The sequence below is a fragment of the Rhyacophila brunnea genome, unplaced genomic scaffold (assembly GCF_057557595.1).
Source record: "Rhyacophila brunnea isolate RB1 unplaced genomic scaffold, BYU_Rbru_1.0 scaffold_4, whole genome shotgun sequence".
In the NCBI taxonomy this organism is placed as follows: domain Eukaryota; kingdom Metazoa; phylum Arthropoda; class Insecta; order Trichoptera; family Rhyacophilidae; genus Rhyacophila; species Rhyacophila brunnea.
In genome coordinates, this window is record NW_028233068.1 from 33,176,416 (window position 1) to 33,196,628 (window position 20,213).

The window sequence follows — 20,213 nt, forward strand, 5'->3', positions numbered from 1 at the left end:
TGACATCCCTGCCACCAACTGCGCGTAGGATGCCGTCGAGCACTGATGCCACGTGTTCCTTTGTGCTCTTAAAGCTGAAGTAGGCGGAGATAACCACCACACTGCCTCCTCCGGGAAAGCTTATGTCTGCACATGCGACTAGCTCAGTTGACAGGTGCGAGAGCGAAAGCACGCCAAGGCGAGGGTCAAGAGCGAAGACGCAGGCCTTTGGCTCTACACCCCTGGCGCTGACGACAAGGCCCGCGCACCCGAGTCCCTTTTCAGTGGCCTTGGGGCCCCTTTTAGAGCTCCAGTGGTGCGGTTCCTGCACCAGCGCCAGAGACAAGCCTGTGGCCCGCATGGTCTCAATTAACTCCGCCGAGCCGGCGTCGCTCAGGTTGACGTTCAACTGAGCGAAGGTAATCATCGCGTGGCAGTGTAGTCCACCATAGCCCTCTCGCGCAGCTTAGCGTGTAGCCTTGCTGGGCAATCGAGACTGCCGGTGGAGTGATCAGACGGTTGCTTGTGTTTATGGCAGGCCACGCATTTGGGTGGGTTTCCTTTGTTGGGGCAGTCCTCGCGGTCGTGGTCGGAGATGGCGCAGTGGCTGCACGTCGGGGTTTTGTTAGAACAACCTTTGGCTCTATTCTTGCCGAATGCAGACGTGTTTTTTGCTTCGCTCCGCAACTATTTTACGCCGACTCACCGCTTTTCGTTAACATTTTATCTTTGACCCAGCTTTCTACTGTTTTTGATCCCGTTTTCACTTTATTACCCGCGCCTGCCCCTGGACTTCGACCTGACATATCTTCAAGTGCTTCCTCCCGGGACTTTCCCGGGAATTGTGACTTTTGTGACTTTTTTTTTTTTTTTGTGTTAAGCGATATCAATCTGCTTATAAGTGCGAACCAGACGCTCAAAGTGCTCCAAATTCGCACAGCGAATAAGCAACTGTCTGCCCTACGAAACAACGGCTTTCCATAAGTGATTGTGTTATAGCCACGGTGTGTTTTTCACGATTTTTTCATGTGATACGCTGTCAAGATTTACAAACATTGAACTTTGAACTCTCCGTCTGCTGCCATTACAGCAACATTAAGAAGCAATCATCAAGAACTCACAAGTGACCTCCAATCACCGACCAAGTCCGAAGATTTATCACCATCATTCTCTTGCTAACGACTTGAAGGCTAATACTGAGGAAATAAACAAAGCAATTAAACCCCTTCCAACCTAATCCCATATTCCAAAATCCACGCCCACTTTTTGAATTTCTTGCGTCAGTCGCTTTTTGGCGGCCGACTAGAGCGGGCGGTCATTTCGCCCCACCCGCATCTAATTTCTGATTTCGATTTCGACTCGTAATTTTATTTTCTCACTCATTACACCTCCATACCTACATCAAGCCCATTTTGGACTTGTAATTTTTTCTCAAATTTTCATCTCATCTCAATACCTACATCAAGCCCATTTTGGACTTGTAATTTTTTTTTTCTCAAATTTTTCATTTCATCTCAATACCTACATCAAGCCAATTTTGGACTTGTAATTTTTTCTCAAATTTTTCATTTCAACTCAATACCTACGGCACTTAGCCAGACAACGCTTTTTCTCCCTTCACCCCATTTTTTCACCCAATACAGCATATACTCGCGCCAACTTCGACAACTTATTGTCTCTGAGGTCCGCTTTATCCCCCCCCCCCCCCGTGTCCCTGTACAATTTTGGATAGGGACCATTTTTGGACCGCGGGCCCAACTTGACCTCCCCTGACCGGAAGTCAAGGGACCCCATCTGGACCCCGACCCCTGACTTGAGCACCCCTGATAGCCAAGTAGGTATCCACTTTGTATACATAACTACTGCTTCGCTTCGGCCACCCCCGACAAAGTGTTAAAACACTATCTAAACGTCAAGCTACCGGCCGTGTGACGGACAACCAAATCCAATATAAACTCCACTCGTCTTCTCTCTCCTTGCCTACACACCATCACGCGACTGCATGCCGAATATGATGCGCACTCCTCCCCAGGAGGGTCCTGATCCTCCAGAGACTGACAACTCCCCAACCCTCGCGGCATCCACTTCGGGATCCACAGCATACGCCCCATCTTCGGCCAGAACTAGCAAAACGAAACAACGTTCCCCCAAATCACCATCAACAAAAAAAACATCAAAAAATACTTCTCCGACAACAATCACAGAACCAGAGGCGAAAAAACCCAAATCCAGAAACCATCAGCCGCCCCCCCCACAAGAAGACGAAGACTCCTCCTCCTCTGGCGAGGATTACGAGGTGGACTTCTCCAGGATAGACCCCGACCAGCACGAGGACATATACACTGAGGTTTCAACATGCCTGCACGAGGTTATTACGGCCTTCCGCGGCAAACAGGCCGGCGCCAAAGAGCGCATAACAAATGCCCTCCTGAGCATGTCGGAAGCCCACAGCCGACAAAATCTAGCCATGGCCAAGCTAGAGCGGAGATCAATCGTCCAAGAGGCTAGGATCCTGCACCTTGAAGGATTATTGAAAGACAGGACCTCCGGCCTCAACTTACAAAAAAAGGCTATCAAGGACCTGCATGCTCAGTCTAAAATATTAAAAACTATCCAGCCACAAGCGGTCACAAACGCCCTACCTACAGCAACGACACCTGCAATGTCATGGGCCACAGCATTGGGCAGGAAGAGCCGCCCACCTACGGCGACTACAGCAACACTTGCTCCACCCTCCACCTCAACATCCGCCAACCAACAGTTTCCGTCCCTGCTTCCCCTCGCCCCCAGACCGGGAGTTCTCTTTTTCCCGACCGGATCTGGGGAGAAGAAGTCGGATACCACGAAGGAGATCCTCAAGTTACGGGTATCCGTAACATAAGGAACGGAGGTGTAATTGTTCACCCCCGTTCTGAAGTCGAGGCCAAGGCCCTTATGAAAGCCCTGGAGACCTCGGAGGCTGCCCTACGAGCCGAGCTCGCTGGGAAAAAACAGCCTCGTGTCATTATCTTTAACTTACCGTCGACTCTCACGGAACCACAACTCCGGGAAGCTATCTTCACCTCCACCAGGGAACAGACCGGCCTGCCAGAAAAGGCATACCAGGAAATAAGACTGAGCCACAAAGCCGGGCCAAGAACCGGCAGATGCCACTTTGTGGTCTTCGCCCCGGCGGCCATCTGGTCTGCCCTAATAGCAGAAGACAGACTCTACATGGGGTGGGAATCCTTCCCTCTTAGGGACTACGTTGGGGTAGTAAAGTGCAATATTTGCCACCTCTCTTTCATCCATCATCATTTATACTTTTTAAATCAAATTAAATTTATCTTAATTACACCTCCGCCCAGTATATGATTTTCACACACCGGACGAAGGCCTTTACCTATGAATAAAAAATACTTACGTGGTTGAGCAAGGAATCAGATTAGATGTTTTATGAAGCCGTTTCTAGAGGTCAGGGTTACGTTTCGACTTATAGCTGCTAAATGATTATTTTACACCGGGAGAAGCCCGCCTGTAACAGGGGTGTATCAAAACCCATTGACTTGGTACGCTATATACTTTATGTAGTAGGTAGTTCGGATAGTCATAGTTTTTTCATTCAAACGGATTTTAATTGACAGGATAGTCTTATTTTTCATACATTTAGATTATTGCAGTACAAATAACACGTTGATACCAGATGAAAGTCTCCCACAGGAGACTACCTCAAAGGGCGGACCGAACCATCAACTTTCCCAGAACACCACAGCCTACGTCCACTCTTCGCGACCCTCGGCCGAGCGAAGCCCGCCTCAACCGGAAATTCAAATTCGTTAGAATCCCGCCAAAACAGACGCGGCCTACCGATAGCGCCGCCACCGGTCAATTTGTCGGTATAACAGGGAGGTTCGCGACCGAGAGCGAGATGACGCCGAATCTGACGGTTGAACACGCGCGAAAAGGTTCTTTTTCGATTGGCCGCCGGGCAGCGAGCATCGTCCCTGCTCGCCTCGGACGCGAAGCCAAGATACATATCCCGCCAAAAGGACCGCGTCGGCAGACTTCTCAAGCATCTCCAGGAAATAAAGGACCACATCGGCAGCACGCTAAGCCGCAAGCCCCGATCCTATCTCCCATCGGACAGCGAGCATCGCCTCGGATGCCAAGCATCAACAGCTAGGACGCAAAGAAGCCACGCTTGCAGCCCGCCAATTACCGACCGACCACCATGACAATAACATGTAACGACTTAAAATAAACCAGCCTTGACAAAATACCCCGTGAGTTTCTGTATCCCACCCCCGCTTTGACCTTGACGTTATCACGGCCTGCTATCTCTGCTTTACACGCAGAAGGCCGGTGATAACGTTTTGTTTATTCAATGGAGGAAAAGCCCATTAGATTGAAAAAATGACTAAATATTATTTCCCGTAAACGTACATTTAAGATAATCACCACTCTGAAGGGGTGGGTCCATAATATGCTTTGCTTAGGAGTAAAAATTGTTAATATATTATACATCTCAATCATTCGAATATAATGCAATACCTAAATTTGATTATCATAAATCTCTATCCAATATAACGTGGATTAATCTCCCGAGTGTTCCATTTAGGTAAAAGAAAAAGGTTAGCCATGTAAAAAAAAGATGTATTTAGATAACACCCCTCAAGGTGAACTGTGGATGATGTAAGTCGGTCATAATGACCAAGAAGAGTGTTGGTAAGAATATATATAGCGGTGACGTAATAATAATCAAAATTAACGTACATTCTAGTATGACAAATAAACATATAACTCAGTAATTAAATTCGATTAAATAAGATGTTAATAATAGGTATTTCTATAATAGTGATAGGTATTTTGATGTTAAATAAATAGATGATAGGTATTGTGACACCCCCGTATGGTCCCCATTTGGGGATGTCTTTGTGTATCTGGAGACGCCCGAATCGGTATCAAAGCCAACAAATAATAAAGCGCTGATTACGAAAATAAATAATGTTAAAAGTCGGCCGGCAACATTGTATTTGACCGTTGGAGATATGCAACGTCGCCCAAGAAAAAAAACCGTTGGGAATGATTTTTCAAGATGGCGCGCAGATCGCGACAAGCAGCAAAATCGCGAACGCGTACATTTCGCCCTCCGTAGAATAAAATTATAAAAAAATGTAACCATATACTATAATAAACGTAAATAAACTCGCCGCTTCCATCACAATTCCGGTGCCTTAATTATCCACCTTCATCCCAAATACAGACGATAAAAAAAAGAAAACAAAACACAAAGTGACAGTTGAGAAAAATTCTCTTACCGAAATGGAGCAAGTGATAGTATATAATCAATAAGCATAGGATAATCGTAAATTGGACTTCGAATAATGATAATGATATAATTAAATGTAAATAAATATGATGAGATGTATTATGAAGTAATGACTTATGTATTGCAATGATTGGATAGTATCAGTGTGTAGAATATGGACGGCCGTTAAGGGGGGACATGCTCGTCGAAGGTCAAAATTGAGTTTTTATTGTATTTTCAAACCATGATCCTGGACACTCCTTAAACGTTGTAGATAATCTATTTATATAATTTTGAAGCCTTATTATCCTTTATAGTTATTTTAAACATTTGATGACTGCATAAAGTATTTTTGTTACATAAAATAGTATTCTTTTAAACCTCTCGCTCTAATGTTTTAGAATATAGTCATATTTCGGTACATAACTGTGCAGTGGTGTTAAGATTTTTTACATTTATTAATTTTTAAACGCATTTATAAAACCATTAGTATAATTTATTACGAGATAATTTTTGTAAAATATTCACGATAAAAAAATATATTGATAATCTCTGTGATCCCAAATTTGACAAGAATTAGGCATTTTATTATTCAAAAATTCGGCAAGATTAACACATTTGAAGATGATTCTAAAGATATTTATTATAAGCTATGTCTTTGACCATTCAAGTGTGATAAACATCTTATGAATAATGATTGCTTTATAATAATTATTGACCTAAGAATAAGGTAGTGTTTTTTTGAAATACGCCATTTCTTTTGGCATTCCCCAGTGGTTAAGCTACAACATACGGCCGTAGCTATAAATTGACAAACTATAATTAAATTAGGGAGTAAAATGATATTGACGCGCGTATTTGAACATACAATACAATAATCGTACAATAATTCATAATGTAATCTTATCTACAGTCAAAGGTATTAGTACACTCTAATATAATATTATTAATCTTAAGATATTTTATAAAACGCACTAATTTCTCATTTAAAGAACACTATTGATATTTTTGCATCTTCACCTCGATATGTGCGCTACCAAATTATCTACTGATTGATTTGGACACATTTCAGATTTGTCCCATGATTTTACAGGTACGTGACATTTATATCCGATATTTCCGAATTTACTGTTTAAGTCTAACAACATGACATTTTCGTCGCTCAAGACCTTCTAATCCAAGTAGATTTGACGGTCTCTCTTCGGTCTCTTTGTTTTAATCAGAAATGATTATTGTACATAATATTATTATTGTCTGACACCGCCGTGCTGTCACTGATTTAAATCCATAAATGAACTAGATATTATTTCAAATTTGATTTTATACTTCACACTTCTTTATTCACACTATTTTCTTATTGAATAATACCTGAGGATATTTGAGACTACCAATAGTCATAATTATTTATGCCAAAAATTTGAATCTACTGAAGACAAAGTTGCCATTGCAAAGAATGAAAGAAGTTAAAATCTTTATTTTATTAAACAATCTGATATTTCTACATGAAAGACAGCATATTATATAACAACAGGACAAAGAGATTGGACAGTCTAATCTCTTTGCAACAGAATGATATTATAATAATTACAAGACCTAGCGAGACAGACCGGCGACCACCAGCTGGCTCTGCTAGTAATTATAATATCTACACATTTATATCAATTCACTACAGGCTCCGCAACCTGATTCTACTCCTATTGGTTATATGAATTGCTATATTTATTAAAATTTATGATATCGTATAGTATTTAAGTACCTATTTTTATCGTCCTTATCACCATCAATCTGGATCAATCCACTGCTGTACATCAACGTGGTAGTACAACACAATATGTTACAAGCAATTTCCGTACATAAAACGAAACCCGTCAAACCACCGGTTTAGGATCCAGGACGAGTGGTAGATCACCTTAGGATAACAACACCGGTGGAGTACAACCTATTCGAAACCTCTCGCAGGACAGCTACCTACTCGGCTGCTTCTCGCATCGGGACGAAGGGTTCATGACCTCACACTGCTCAGTAATAGTAGATAATGGATTAGTGGAAAAAAGTGACCACATAATTGTATGGCCAATGTTTGGCTCAAATACAGATACCGCCAAGCATCGTCAATCGGAATGGAAGCTAAGCGCTTCCACGTGTCAAAACATCGACCCAGTATTCTGGTTACGGAAACTCGTCTGCATGTCGAACCCAAGGAGAGGGGAAGGTGGGGATATTTCGGAATTATTTATATCTTCAAGAGGATCACCAAAACCAGCCACCAGGATTGTTATAGGGAATTGGATAAGGTCAGTACTGTTGGAAGCAGGGGTACAAGAACCACCAGGCAGTGTCCGCTCAGTGGTGGCTTCCTTAAACTGTAAATATACCCAATAGATGATATCTTAAAGAGAGGTAACTGGCGTAGTGAGTCGACATTTCACGACAACTACCAGACGACGATGGATACACCACCATCAGAAGGGGAAAAGAACCCATTAACTTCTCTATTCCACCATATGTATGGAAAGTCACGATGGTCTCTACCTCGTCAATGAATCATTGTCACATACAGGAATTTGGCATACCCAACACCAGGTGATAGCCAGTGGCGAAGGGCGGAGGTAGGCTGTTAAGATTCGCTATAAATAGTGTACACTAAACTTTTTTAGTCATATGTATTTGTTTTTATTGAACTAAGACTACAATTTACAGATGGTGTTAGTTAGTTTTTAAAAATCAACTAAACCCTGCCTAAACGAAACCATAATAGTTTTGGTCTAATTTGGGCAATACGACAAAATTGTGCACACTTTTTCATTCATAGTTATTTGTTTTCGTTGGATTAAAAATACATATTGCACATATTGTTGGTTATTTTTTTTAAATTCATTAAGCCCTGCCTAAACCAAACTATAATATATATAAAATATTATTCTATTTATAAAATATTCAAAGTTATGTATGATTTAATTGCATAATTTTAGATATTTTATAGATATACATGTATTTTTTGACTATTATCTATTTTGGCTTGGTTTCTCAGGGTTTAATTGAATTTTAAAAACTAACCAACATTATCTGTAAATTATAGTCTTATTTCAACAAAAACAAATATCTATGTCTGAAAAAGTTTAATGTGCACTGTTTATGGCGGATCTTAACAGCCTACCTCCACCCTTCGCCACTGGGTGATACAAACAGGTATCTCAAGGACTTCAAAGTCAAATTCGAATAATGAAAGGAGTTTTACCTACCAATAAAACTCTTATTATTCATGTTGACTTTGAAGTCCAGGTAACTTCTACCTGGTTCCTTGAGTCATATCATAATGAAGACAAAGTGATGCCAAACTCCATACATAAAAAATAGACGCGCGCGTATGACCAGTAAATAAAAACGGAGGAATGACCAACGACAAGAAAAAGGAAAATAAATTAGTAGAATATAACCTCACGCGAAGAAGAAAGAGCAAACCCTATCTCAAGGACTTCAAAGTCAAATTCGAATAATACAAATTAATACATGGAAATGTGTACATTTAGTTCTTCTTCGTGTGTTATGTTGTTTGTATATTTAATTATTTATCAAAATAAAACATAAATTAATGTAATTTTAGTGCATGGCCCCCACAAAGGGGGGGCTGACAGGGCTCTAGTCTGGGAAGTGCCGGCGTGGGAGGTCAACTAGATAAGATAGATAAACATAATTAAATTACAAATTTATTCTCTCTAAAAAAAGTTTTTTAAAAAGGCGCTTTTTTTACTGCGCTGGTAATTAATATTTTAAAATATGCGATTTTAGGATACAATTTATAATTATTGCGTCAATATTCGAAAATTAATTATTGTTCTCATTCCAACAACCTAACTATAATCCAAGTAAATGTATTAATAAATACAAAATCGCTAAACATACAATCAATAGATACCATTAATTTTACCTTGAACACCATTTGAAAAATGCTATTTCAGAGTCTCACAATGAATGTCTTTAACTTTAGCGATAGGTAGGGGGACCCGCCAAAGCTCCTGGCCTGGGGTTCGCTTTCAGGATGGGGGGCTATGATTTAGTGTATAAATTGTTTTACGTGTGGTGTGCCGCGTGAATTCTGGGAAGACTTTTGGTGTGCCGTGGGTGATAAAAGGTTGGGGAGCACTGGCCTAGGGCACCAAATAACCTCGCGTCAGCGCTGATGACAAGGCGTCATGGCCCCTACAAAGAGGGGGCTGACAGGGCTCTAGCCTGGGGGCCCGGGCTTAGGAGGAGCCCGGAGTAGCAGGTCAACTAATTATGTGAGATACACGCACTGTAAATTTATAAGCTCCATTAGTAAAGAAAGTCGACTGCGGCGCTATAAGATGGATAGAAATTTATTTAATAATTACCTATAGTGTGTTTCCTGACTAAAAAAATGACTATTTTTTTATCCAACATGGCGAAGTTTCACATGTAACTTGGCTATCACAAACTTGGGTCACGATCAGTGCTTCATAATACGATGCTGAGTGCCGACAATTCAACCTGATTTATTTAAAATACCAAAAATCGATAAAAATACACGGAATAACCAAAGAGATTGGACTTCTGGAATAACCCTTTATTTTCGTTTTCACATTAAAAAATATACGGAGTTCCGCGGAATATCATTTGGGAAACACTACTATAGAACATTACACTGCCCTTATCGTTAGCGATAGGTTGGGGGGCCCGTCAAATATTGTGGTCCGGGGGCCCGCTTCAGGATGTGGGGGCCATGCAAGGCGTACTATATTTTTTGCGGAAATACTATAATTTTCTTGGACCGTGGCTCTGAACAGTGGCTCCCCCATCCATTCTTTAGATAAGTTTGTAGGTGTGTACTTCCATTTCCAGTGGAATTTTTTGAAAATGCAGAAAAGTATGGTCATTCAACAAGAAAGTAGGTACCTACCATTTTTTTCCCGAAATACTATAATTTTTTTGTGTGCGTACTCGGTAACAAAAATATGGCAACACTGATTCAAAGTCAAATTGAACATAGACAAAAATATTGAAGTTCAAACCATATATGACTCTATGGTTAAAAAAACTTTGTTTTGGTTCACCGTAACGGCCTTTCTTGTTTTCGTATATTTTTCACGCTATTAATTTGTATGGTTCCTTTTAAATCGATTACAACACTTGCAGTAATATTATAAGCGGTTATATATATTATAATTTAACTAAAGCCCATACGCTCGATTAAAAAATGTAATGGTTTATTTTGTTTTTACTCACGTAATATTATTATCATTGCTTGATACTTTACTCTTTACTTACATTCTCCGTGTTCCTATAATTTATTTTGTTATGTTTAGCATACCATCTCTTCAATTTATTACGTTTAATACACCAAATTTAATAATGTAAAAAAGCTATAATACGTAGTTTAATAGTTTCGGATTCGTTAATAGTGACATTAAGGTTTTTATTTTTAAGGATGTCGCCTGGGATTAATTTGACGGAAAATGGAATATTGTCTAATATGAAGCAATTCAACAGCACCGCAAGAGAATTTATCGCTACACACAGCGAAAAATCGTTGAATGCGATGAATAAATTGCTAATGGTAATTTTTATATTCATTTGTAGGTTAAGATGCTACTTACTTAAACTGACTACAGAGTACAGGCCATTCAGGTTCATGGCTGACTGAACAACCGCCCTCCGGGAATCTCTATTCCAAATTCTCTCCAATCCTTACAGTCAGCCTCTGCACCCCTCTCACTATCGCTATCACATCATAAGGACACGACTGATCCATTGTGAGTCTACGCACACAACACATTATATTGGGCTTAAATCGTTCGTAGAGCTCAGTATTCGTACGGATGCACAATCTTTCGTTTTCCTTAACTGGTTCAAGTATTCTTCGAAGAATTTTATTTTCGAATAGGTACTTAATTAGGATATTATAAAAATGAAATATTTCATGCTAAACACTTTGGTATTAATCAAATCAATTAAACAGCTGGGCCTTGAACTGCTGTCTTTCAGTGAGCCTAGATTAGAATTATGTAGAACCTTAATATATAGACCTATCTATTGTTATATTTAATTTAATAAACCACTTCTATTATTCAACGAATAACCATGATGAGTATATATGCATGAGATGTTTTCAAATTATGTGTATTCAATCTATTGATTGTTACATTCTCAAATCTTGTGAAGTATTCGTTGAATAAAAGAAGTGGTTTGTTAATTTTGCATCTAATTAAATGAATCAAATTTAAAATTACATAATAACTATGATCTAGCTGCATTATTCTGCACACGGTTGGTGGATCAAAAACTTTTTTTATGTTGGTGGGAGTGGAACTGAGTGATTTGAAGTCATTTTATTAGTGAAGTTATTCTATAGAATATTGAATCTTTAGCTACTAAATCAATTTTATTCTATCCTCAAATGACAGTAAAATTATTTGTAACATACCTGATATTTTTTAGTTTTATGATGAATCCCAAATAATAGAGTTTTGACTATAAATGTTTAACTTCTACTACAGGCGATAGCATCATCTGACAAGGTAAGTTTTTCAATTGGTCGAATCGAAGTGAACGCCTTTTTTGTCAGTCTATGGGAGACGATGGCGCAACCGAACGGCCCTCATTGGAAAGGAATAGCAGTGCTCACCAAGGCAATGACGGATCCTTCTGTGAAAAACGTGTTGGCTCACACATACAAGTAAATTTTTAGCATGTTATAATTTTATTCTAGTTTCTGGCGGTCGCCAGTCTGTCTCGCTAGGTCTTGCAGACGGCTTGGCGGTGTTGGATTAAAATATAATTGTGAAGTATGCATAGATGGCGCCATAGTTTTCCCTTCGTGATGGGTTTTTTATTCACCTCAGACAGTTTGACATTTCGCTGATTTGTCAATTTTACGATTTGCAAATCTTCTCTGCCAATATAAATTTGGGCTCATATGCGTATTCTATTCAGGAGTCTGGCCTTCACAATATCGTCTTACACCACCTTAGGCTGCTATGCCTAGTAGAACAGCTGGCAATCGCCGATTGCTACCACTGACATTTTAATTTTAATACAATATAATATGTGTAGGTATGTGCAGTTAAATATGATAAATAATTATACATCTCAATCATATAAAGCAATATATTATGTGATTATCATAAATAGCGATCCAATATAACGTAATATTAATCTCCTTCGGGTCCCATTGAGATAATAGAAGGTTAGCAGTGTAAAAAATAAATGCTTGCAGCCATAGAATAATATTTAAAATATCAAAATTTAAATTAAAAATTAACCTTAAACAATATAGTTTCCCGATGCGGGATATTCATATCGAGACAAATGTTGATAAATAATGAAGCAATACATGTTATATCTGAGAGGAATAGAACAATTCTGATAAGAATAAGAATTTATAAGACTTAAAGATGTGGAATCAGCTTAAAGAGGCCTTCATCCAGCAGTGGATTGATACAGGTTGATGATGATATAAATGGGTAGGTATATAAAATCACAAATTTAAAAAAATATAACAGTTTATATGACCAAGAAGAGTAGAATTTGGTTGGGATAACCTTCATCCAGCAGTGGATTGATCTTGGTTGATGATGATAATGACAACATTATGGATGGGTAAATATAATATCAGCAATTTTGATAAATATAGCAATTCATATGACCGACAGAAATTCAAACAACTTAGAGAGGCCTTCACCCACCGGTGGATTGATTCAGGCTCATGATGATAATGGAAATATAAATAGATATAATATAATATCACCGATTTTGATAAATACAGCAATTCAAATGACAGAAAGGAGTAGAATCAGGCATGGGAGGTCTTTATCCAGCAGTGGATGGGTTCAGGTCAATGATGATAAGGACGATAGAAATAGGTATAATATAGTAGTAGAATCAGGTTGTGGAACCCTTCATCCAGCAGTGGATTGATCCTGGTTGATGATGATGACGATATGAATATATAGATAAATGTAATATCACCGATTTTGATAAATACAGAAATTCATATGAAAGAAAGGAGTAGAATCAGGCGAGGGAGGTCTCTCTTAAGCAGTGGATTGGTTCAGGTCGATGATGATGATGATGATGACGATATGAATATGTAGATAAATATAATATCACCAATTTTGATAAATACAGAAATTCATATGACAGAAAGGAGTAGAATCAGGCTAGGGAGGTCATTATTAAGCAGTGGATTGATACTGGTTGATGATGATGATGATGACAATACGAATATGTAGATAAATATAATATCACCGATTTTGACAGAAAGGAGTAGAACCGGGCTAGGGAGGCCATTATCCAGGAGTGGATTGGTTCAGGTCGATGATGATAAGAATGATAGAAATAGGTATAATATCACAAATTCGTTAAACCGATAGTAGTAGAATCAGGTTGCGGAACCCTTCATCCAGCAGTGGATTGATCCTGGTTGATGATGATTATGATGACGATATGAATATGTAGATAAATAACATTAGCATTTTTAATAAATATAGAAATTCAATACTGTCAAGAATACAATCAACGTAGAGAGGCCTTCATCCAGCAGTGGATTTATTGAGGCTCGTGATAATATTGGCATTATATATAGATAGGTAGATAATAATATAATATCACTGATTTTGATAAATATAACAATTCATGTGTAAGTAAGGAGTAGAATAAGGCTGAGGAGGCCTTCATCCAGCAGTGGATAGGTCAAGATTGATGATGATGGGGACAATAAAAAGAGGTAGATATTATACAATATCACATTTTGATAACTATAACAATTCGTATTAATTTCTTTCATTGTTTGCAATGGCAACTTTGTTAGTTTAATTAATAAGACTATATTGTGTTCTATGGAAGTCAGTAGCCTAGGTTTATTCAATAATAAAAAAAAAGTTTATAGGATGGTTCAATAATTACCATTGGATGAATATCCTAACCAAGCTAATAATATTTGTTTAAAAGCTTCATTGTTTTATTAATAGGTCACAATAAAAACCTTGAATATGTATATTATTATTTCTTATTTACAAAACACTGCCATACCATATTTTGACAGAAAAGTAGACATCATCAGCAGAGCGTAGAGTGAGAGAAAGCGATACATTGTTGTAGATGTGACTACAGTCCACAATGGCAACCATAACAATAATTACATATTCCACTGTATGTACCTAATACTTTTCAGACAGTTTTTGAAAATTCTTGCAAAAACCCCGGCATGAGTTTGCAGATCTCTAGTCTTATGTTGGAAATCAGCAAAAAATAATCCATTCTATGCTTGTATTCAGATGCAATTTAACAAGTAGTATGTTTATGCCTTTTTCAGGTTCTTACCTCTGTTGTCCAATTTGCTGTCGGAAAAATTGACTCACGATAAGAGAATAATGTTATTGACATTAATGGAGGTGAATATTAGCTCAAAAACAATTAAATGATATAATTAATGTAGGTACTTTGTGAGTGTTAACTGTCAATTCTTGGTGGAAAATTAAAAGAAAACAATATTTATGTAGCTACTTATTCCACAAAGTTTATTATTTATTAGGACAGATTTATCCACTTCAATGGGATATTATCAACTGATACAAAGTATACAATTTTATTATTTACACTACATAACAAATATATTTTCTTATCAAGTTAATATTGCTGGTAGAATAATTAAACGTAACATTCTAAGAACTTTAAGAAAAAGTACTACATAAATATTGTGTAATATTTTAAGTAACTATTAATGCACTATTCCACATTACTCTTTCTGTGTTAAAACATATTGTGGCTTGTCATTTTATGTAATGTGATAAATCATTGGAAATTTCAAAACTATTAATACAGAAGATTATCAAACATAATATTGAATAGCATTTTAATGTTTCAGGCTCTTTCCTACGGCATAAAGATAAATTGGCAAGAGTCATATTTAGTGAATTTGATGAAAATCCTGAGCATGTGGGCGATGAATTCGCAAAATGCAGATGCTCGGGACAGAAAAATAGTGGCTCTCGCATTAACCATTCTCGTAAATCTCTGCCATGGAAATCCAATCGTTATTGAAACTCTCATGAGGACTATTGATACGAGAGAGTTTGTCAAATATCTTGTTTCGCAGAAGGTAAACAGAATAATTTTTTTACAATTAAATATTAATTTTTTATTAATAAATATTAATCTACATATTCTGTTTTAAATTAGGGTAATCACCGAAATCTCCTTGATGATTTTTTGTGGATTAGTTCAATACTTAAAATATATTATTCGTATTTTATAATGCATCTATAATTGCAACCACGGTTATCAAGTTGGTACAGCGGCTGTCTCCGAAGCGTAAATTGATGTTTCGATTCCGCGACGGCAAAATAAGTTGGTTTTGTTTTTCGTGTGTGGTTTGATCCAGTGCAAGAAACCAACAGCTATTCCCCACATAAAGAAAGTTTGGTCAATATAATCTTCACACTGTGGATTCCTATATGCTCCGCTTTGAAGAAAACAAAGAAGAGTCATAAATATATAATGAATAATTGATTTTACATGAATTATAAAAATACAATCTGGTTTCGTGTTTGCCGAGTATTTTCCATCAAATTAGTTATGTTTTCAAAATGTGAAACAAGCACATCATATCGTCTCTGTTCTGGCAGAACACACAAACTGGAGAATACTAGTTTTGAGTAATTTGACTTTGAAGTTGTTAAAAAGTTTGAAAGAATGGTCTATCATGTGAGTTTATTAAGTAATCGTAAAAAGAATGACTTTAAAATAAAGACTGTTTATTTATTAAGAAGGTTTCCAGACGGTAAAGTTTGAAATAAGGATCATTTTGGTATTAACTCAATATGTCATTTTTTCGAATTAGTGTCTTCTGCCAGAACAGTGACGATGTATTATTGACTTAAAATTTATTATAATTGAGATAGATGCTGACGATTAAAGATTAAATGAGTACAAGTGGCATATAAGTTTAAAAATGAGTTACCTATTGAAACAGTTATGTAAAATTTACAATCATGTACCTATTTAACATTTATTTTTACTCAAATATCTTCTATGAAAAATATTTTATAAAATCTTTACACTATAATAGTCACGTTTTATAAAATATCTCTTATAAAAGATCTTTAATATAAGTAATAACGCGACATTATCTTTTATCAGAAATTAGTCAATGGAATAGAGCAGTGATTTTCAACTATAATAGTCACGTTTTATAAAATATCTCTTATAAAAGATCTTTTATATAAGTAATAGCGCGACATTATCTTTTATCAGAAATTAGTCAATGGAATAGAGCAGTGATTTTCAACTGTCGGTTCGCAGATGTTTTCTGCCGGTTCGTAAATTATCATGTGCATTTTCAACTACTTATTCATGAATTGCTGTCAATGGAGCGTTTCATCTCTACGAAACAACATTGAAGCCACGGTTATCCACTATTATAGCAAAGATGTTACAGTAGATTTTGCACAATTTTTTTAGAAATTGATTTCTCAAAATTTCAGAAGATCTTTTAATTATAATTTATTTACCGATCAGTTCTTTCTATTTCAATTTACAACACATTTTTCGTGTTATTGTTTTTTTGTCCTTTAATTCTTTATCCTCTAATACTTTAATCCAATATTAAGTATCAGTTAGTAGATCTACTAAAATTTTAGGAAACATGGCACACTTGATCACTGATAGCTTATTTCAAAATGGGAGACGATAAGAACTAAACCAAAAAAATTATTGATTGTAAAATACCCAACATAAGAAATACTATATAATACTCGCCACCAAAAATAGAAAAACAAGTCTGGAAACATATAAACGTACAAGGCAACATACATTCGTTGTCCATTTTTTAAACTTAACTTTTATAAATGCTGTATAATATTATGTCTCTTGTTTTATAAAAGAATGCTCTTAAAATAAATGCTATAAAACATTGATTAAAGATCTTTTATAGTCTTACCGCCTCACACAACGTCAATGTTGGTATTAAATTTTTCAGATTTTCGTTATTGTAATTTAAAATTATTAAATTAGTTTTTCCTGTTTAAAATATTTCATAATACTATCATGTCTATTAACACATTTTGAGCGGGAAGGGTATTTCTACCCGCGCCCCGTACCGGTGTTCGACGGTGGGACGGGTAGAAATACCTTTTACGCCGGCTCCACTTGAAGTGCGGGAAAGGTATTTCTACCCGATTATTGCATACGAATATTTTATATCAACGGCTTGAAAATGTTTCAAACTACTAATAATTTACCGTCGATTCATTTACTTATACACACACTCTTGCACCGCCCATATGAGAGCTTGTGCGTAATAAGGAAATTTGTTTAGAGTCAATAAATCAGCGAACTATATTTCTGTAGACGATAAGAATGCTAAAACTATATGCGTCTTCTTTTTACACTTGTTTATTTTTTGATGGGTGAGCAGGAAGACAACATTTTGTGAAATATCGATGGATTCTTTAAACATGGTTTGTTTGCTGTACTGTGAATGCGATTATATATATATTTTTATGATGTGTGATAAATACTATGCCTCCTTTTCATACTATAATATTAGCCTTTGTGAGCGAGTGAAAAGACGACAATTTGTGATCGACGGAATGCATTCTTCGCACTTGTTGTAAGTGATATTGTGCGGTGCGATAACGCTGGTATGCGAGCGGAGCAATAAATTATAACATGAGTGGAAACTAATGTTATTTAGATGTCTGTAATCTACTACGATCTATATTGAATATCAGTATTGAATTTTCAGTCTTGAAATACGGCGCTATAGAATGGGTGTGTTTTTACAAGTGAAATATATTTAAGTAATCGATATTTTATTTAATCTTAAAAAAATGGCTTCAGACAATTATGAAAGCGATGACGAAATATTTGCCGATAATTTGTCTGCCTATTCTGGTGAAGATTTGCCAGAATTAGGCAGCGACAGCGATATTGAAGAACTCCCTCGCACGAGAAGGGTACCAGTGATACCGTTACAAATCAGCGATTCTGAAGACAGTGAAGTCGAAGAAGAGGAAGTCATGGAATGGTCTGAAATAGACAACCCACCGCATATTGAACCATTTTTAGGTAACGTTGGTGTTTGCGTAGCAGCAAACAATTCTGAAAATGTGATGGATATAGTTAGTTTATTTATTGGAGATGATTTACTTAGCATGATGGTAGAAGAAAGCAATCGATACCGCACACAAAATGAATCCCGAATCAAGAAAATGAAGAAATCTATCAAATGGAAGCCTGTAAATTTTGGTGAGATAAAAAAATTCCTCGGACTAATTTTGCTTATGGGACAAGTTCGAAAAGACACAAGAGATGATTATTGGTCTACTGATCCGAGTATAGAAACACCAATATATTCTAAAACAATGAGTCGTGATCGTTTTAGACAAATTTGGCAATCGTGACACTTTTCAAATAACGATATCATTACGGATTCCAGCGATCGCCTCGAAAAGATTAGGCCAATTATGACATACCTAATACCGAGGTTTTCTTCGGTTTATAAGCCTCAAAGGGAACTTTCTTTAGATGAAGTATTATACCGTGGTGGGGAAGACTTGTATTTAAAGTCTATAATGCATCTAAGATAATAAAATATGGTATCCTAGTGCGCTGTCATATTAAGAAAAATGTGAAAGTGTAAAAATGTAAATAGTTAGTATGAATGATAGTAAAAGAAGTTTAATAATTGTAATGCACAATTATTAAACATAAGAGTGCCAACTAATTCAATCAATAAAACATGAAATATTTAATACTATTAATCTCACAGCTCATAAGATTCGGCTTTCTGCCAACTTAACCCTGTGTAAAGAATGCCTTATAAATCATTTATCTACCTCTAATAAAATGTCATTTGTAAACTCGTTGAAATATTAAATTATAATTTTTGGGCGCCTTGAAAGATGTGTAATTACAAATTAAATATAACAGTATAAAAATAAGAACACAGCTAATCGTTAAAAGTGTCATTTAATTACACAAACCATTGAAATTTAAAAACATACTAAAACAAATACAGATTTTTAATACAACGTTGAGAAGCGTTTACTTGGTATGGACATAGAGCATTTGTTGGAAGATGGTAATTATTACTTAACTTTATGTTTAAATTGTGATGGCTGGAACTTCATCTTGGCTGGAATTATGAACTGCGAATCCTTCTCCCTGTCCGAAAGGAAGTAACTACAAATGGCGTTGAAACTGTATCTAATTGTTTAAACAAGCACGTCCGATCGGTACTGAATCTAATCTCGGAGTGAAGATCTTGTGGGCGGAAATAAGTTATTTGTAAACAAGACGCTTTCAAAAAGGCGGGAAGAAACCCGATTGGCCTATTTTTAACCGTCATTGTCTTGGAAACAAGGGTTGACACACACTTTTTAACAAGGTTGTGCCAAATTTTGTTATTTAATTAACATTATTTATTTTTAATATCTGCGTTTGAAATGTAGCCATGTTACGTGAAATGTAACATGACAGCGCATGGTCGGTGAAGCCACTACGGGATACATCTGTAATCTGATCATTTACAGTGGGCAAGGAAGACCACTATTAGACACCATCCAATTGCTTCTTGGTCCGTATTTAAATTTGTGGCATCATGTCTATATGGATAATTATTATAATAGTGTAAAAACCAGTGAAGCACTTTTAGAAAATAAAATTAGGACGTGTGGAACAATGCGAATAAACCGAGGCTTCCCAGAATGTTTTAAACACGTCAATCTTAGTGCAGGACAGAGTATTTTCCGTCAGCGAAAGGATGTATTGTTACAACTCTGGAAATCAAAGAGAGATGTTCGAATGATTTCAACAATACATCCATCTACCATTTTAGAGAGTCACAACATCGATTGGAATACGAGACTACACATTTGGAAACCGCTATGTGTTATAGAATATAATAAATATATGAAAGGGGTTGACC

The 20,213-nt window shown here is 36.8% G+C and overlaps 1 protein-coding gene across 1 annotated transcript in view; it reads left to right on the plus strand.

Annotated features, from left to right (window-relative positions):
• Positions 1-10,270: 10,270 nt before the first annotated feature.
• LOC147067278 (uncharacterized) overlaps positions 10,271-20,213 on the plus strand; it is a 28,625-nt gene continuing 18,682 nt past the window's right edge. Inside the window, exons 1-5 of the mRNA XM_085954143.1 lie at positions 10,271-10,483; positions 10,712-10,841; positions 11,782-11,960; positions 14,598-14,676; positions 15,150-15,383. Of these exons, the coding sequence (XP_085810269.1) occupies positions 10,482-10,483; positions 10,712-10,841; positions 11,782-11,960; positions 14,598-14,676; positions 15,150-15,383 (624 nt within the window). The 5' untranslated portion in view covers positions 10,271-10,481. The remainder of the gene's footprint in view (positions 10,484-10,711; positions 10,842-11,781; positions 11,961-14,597; positions 14,677-15,149; positions 15,384-20,213) is intronic.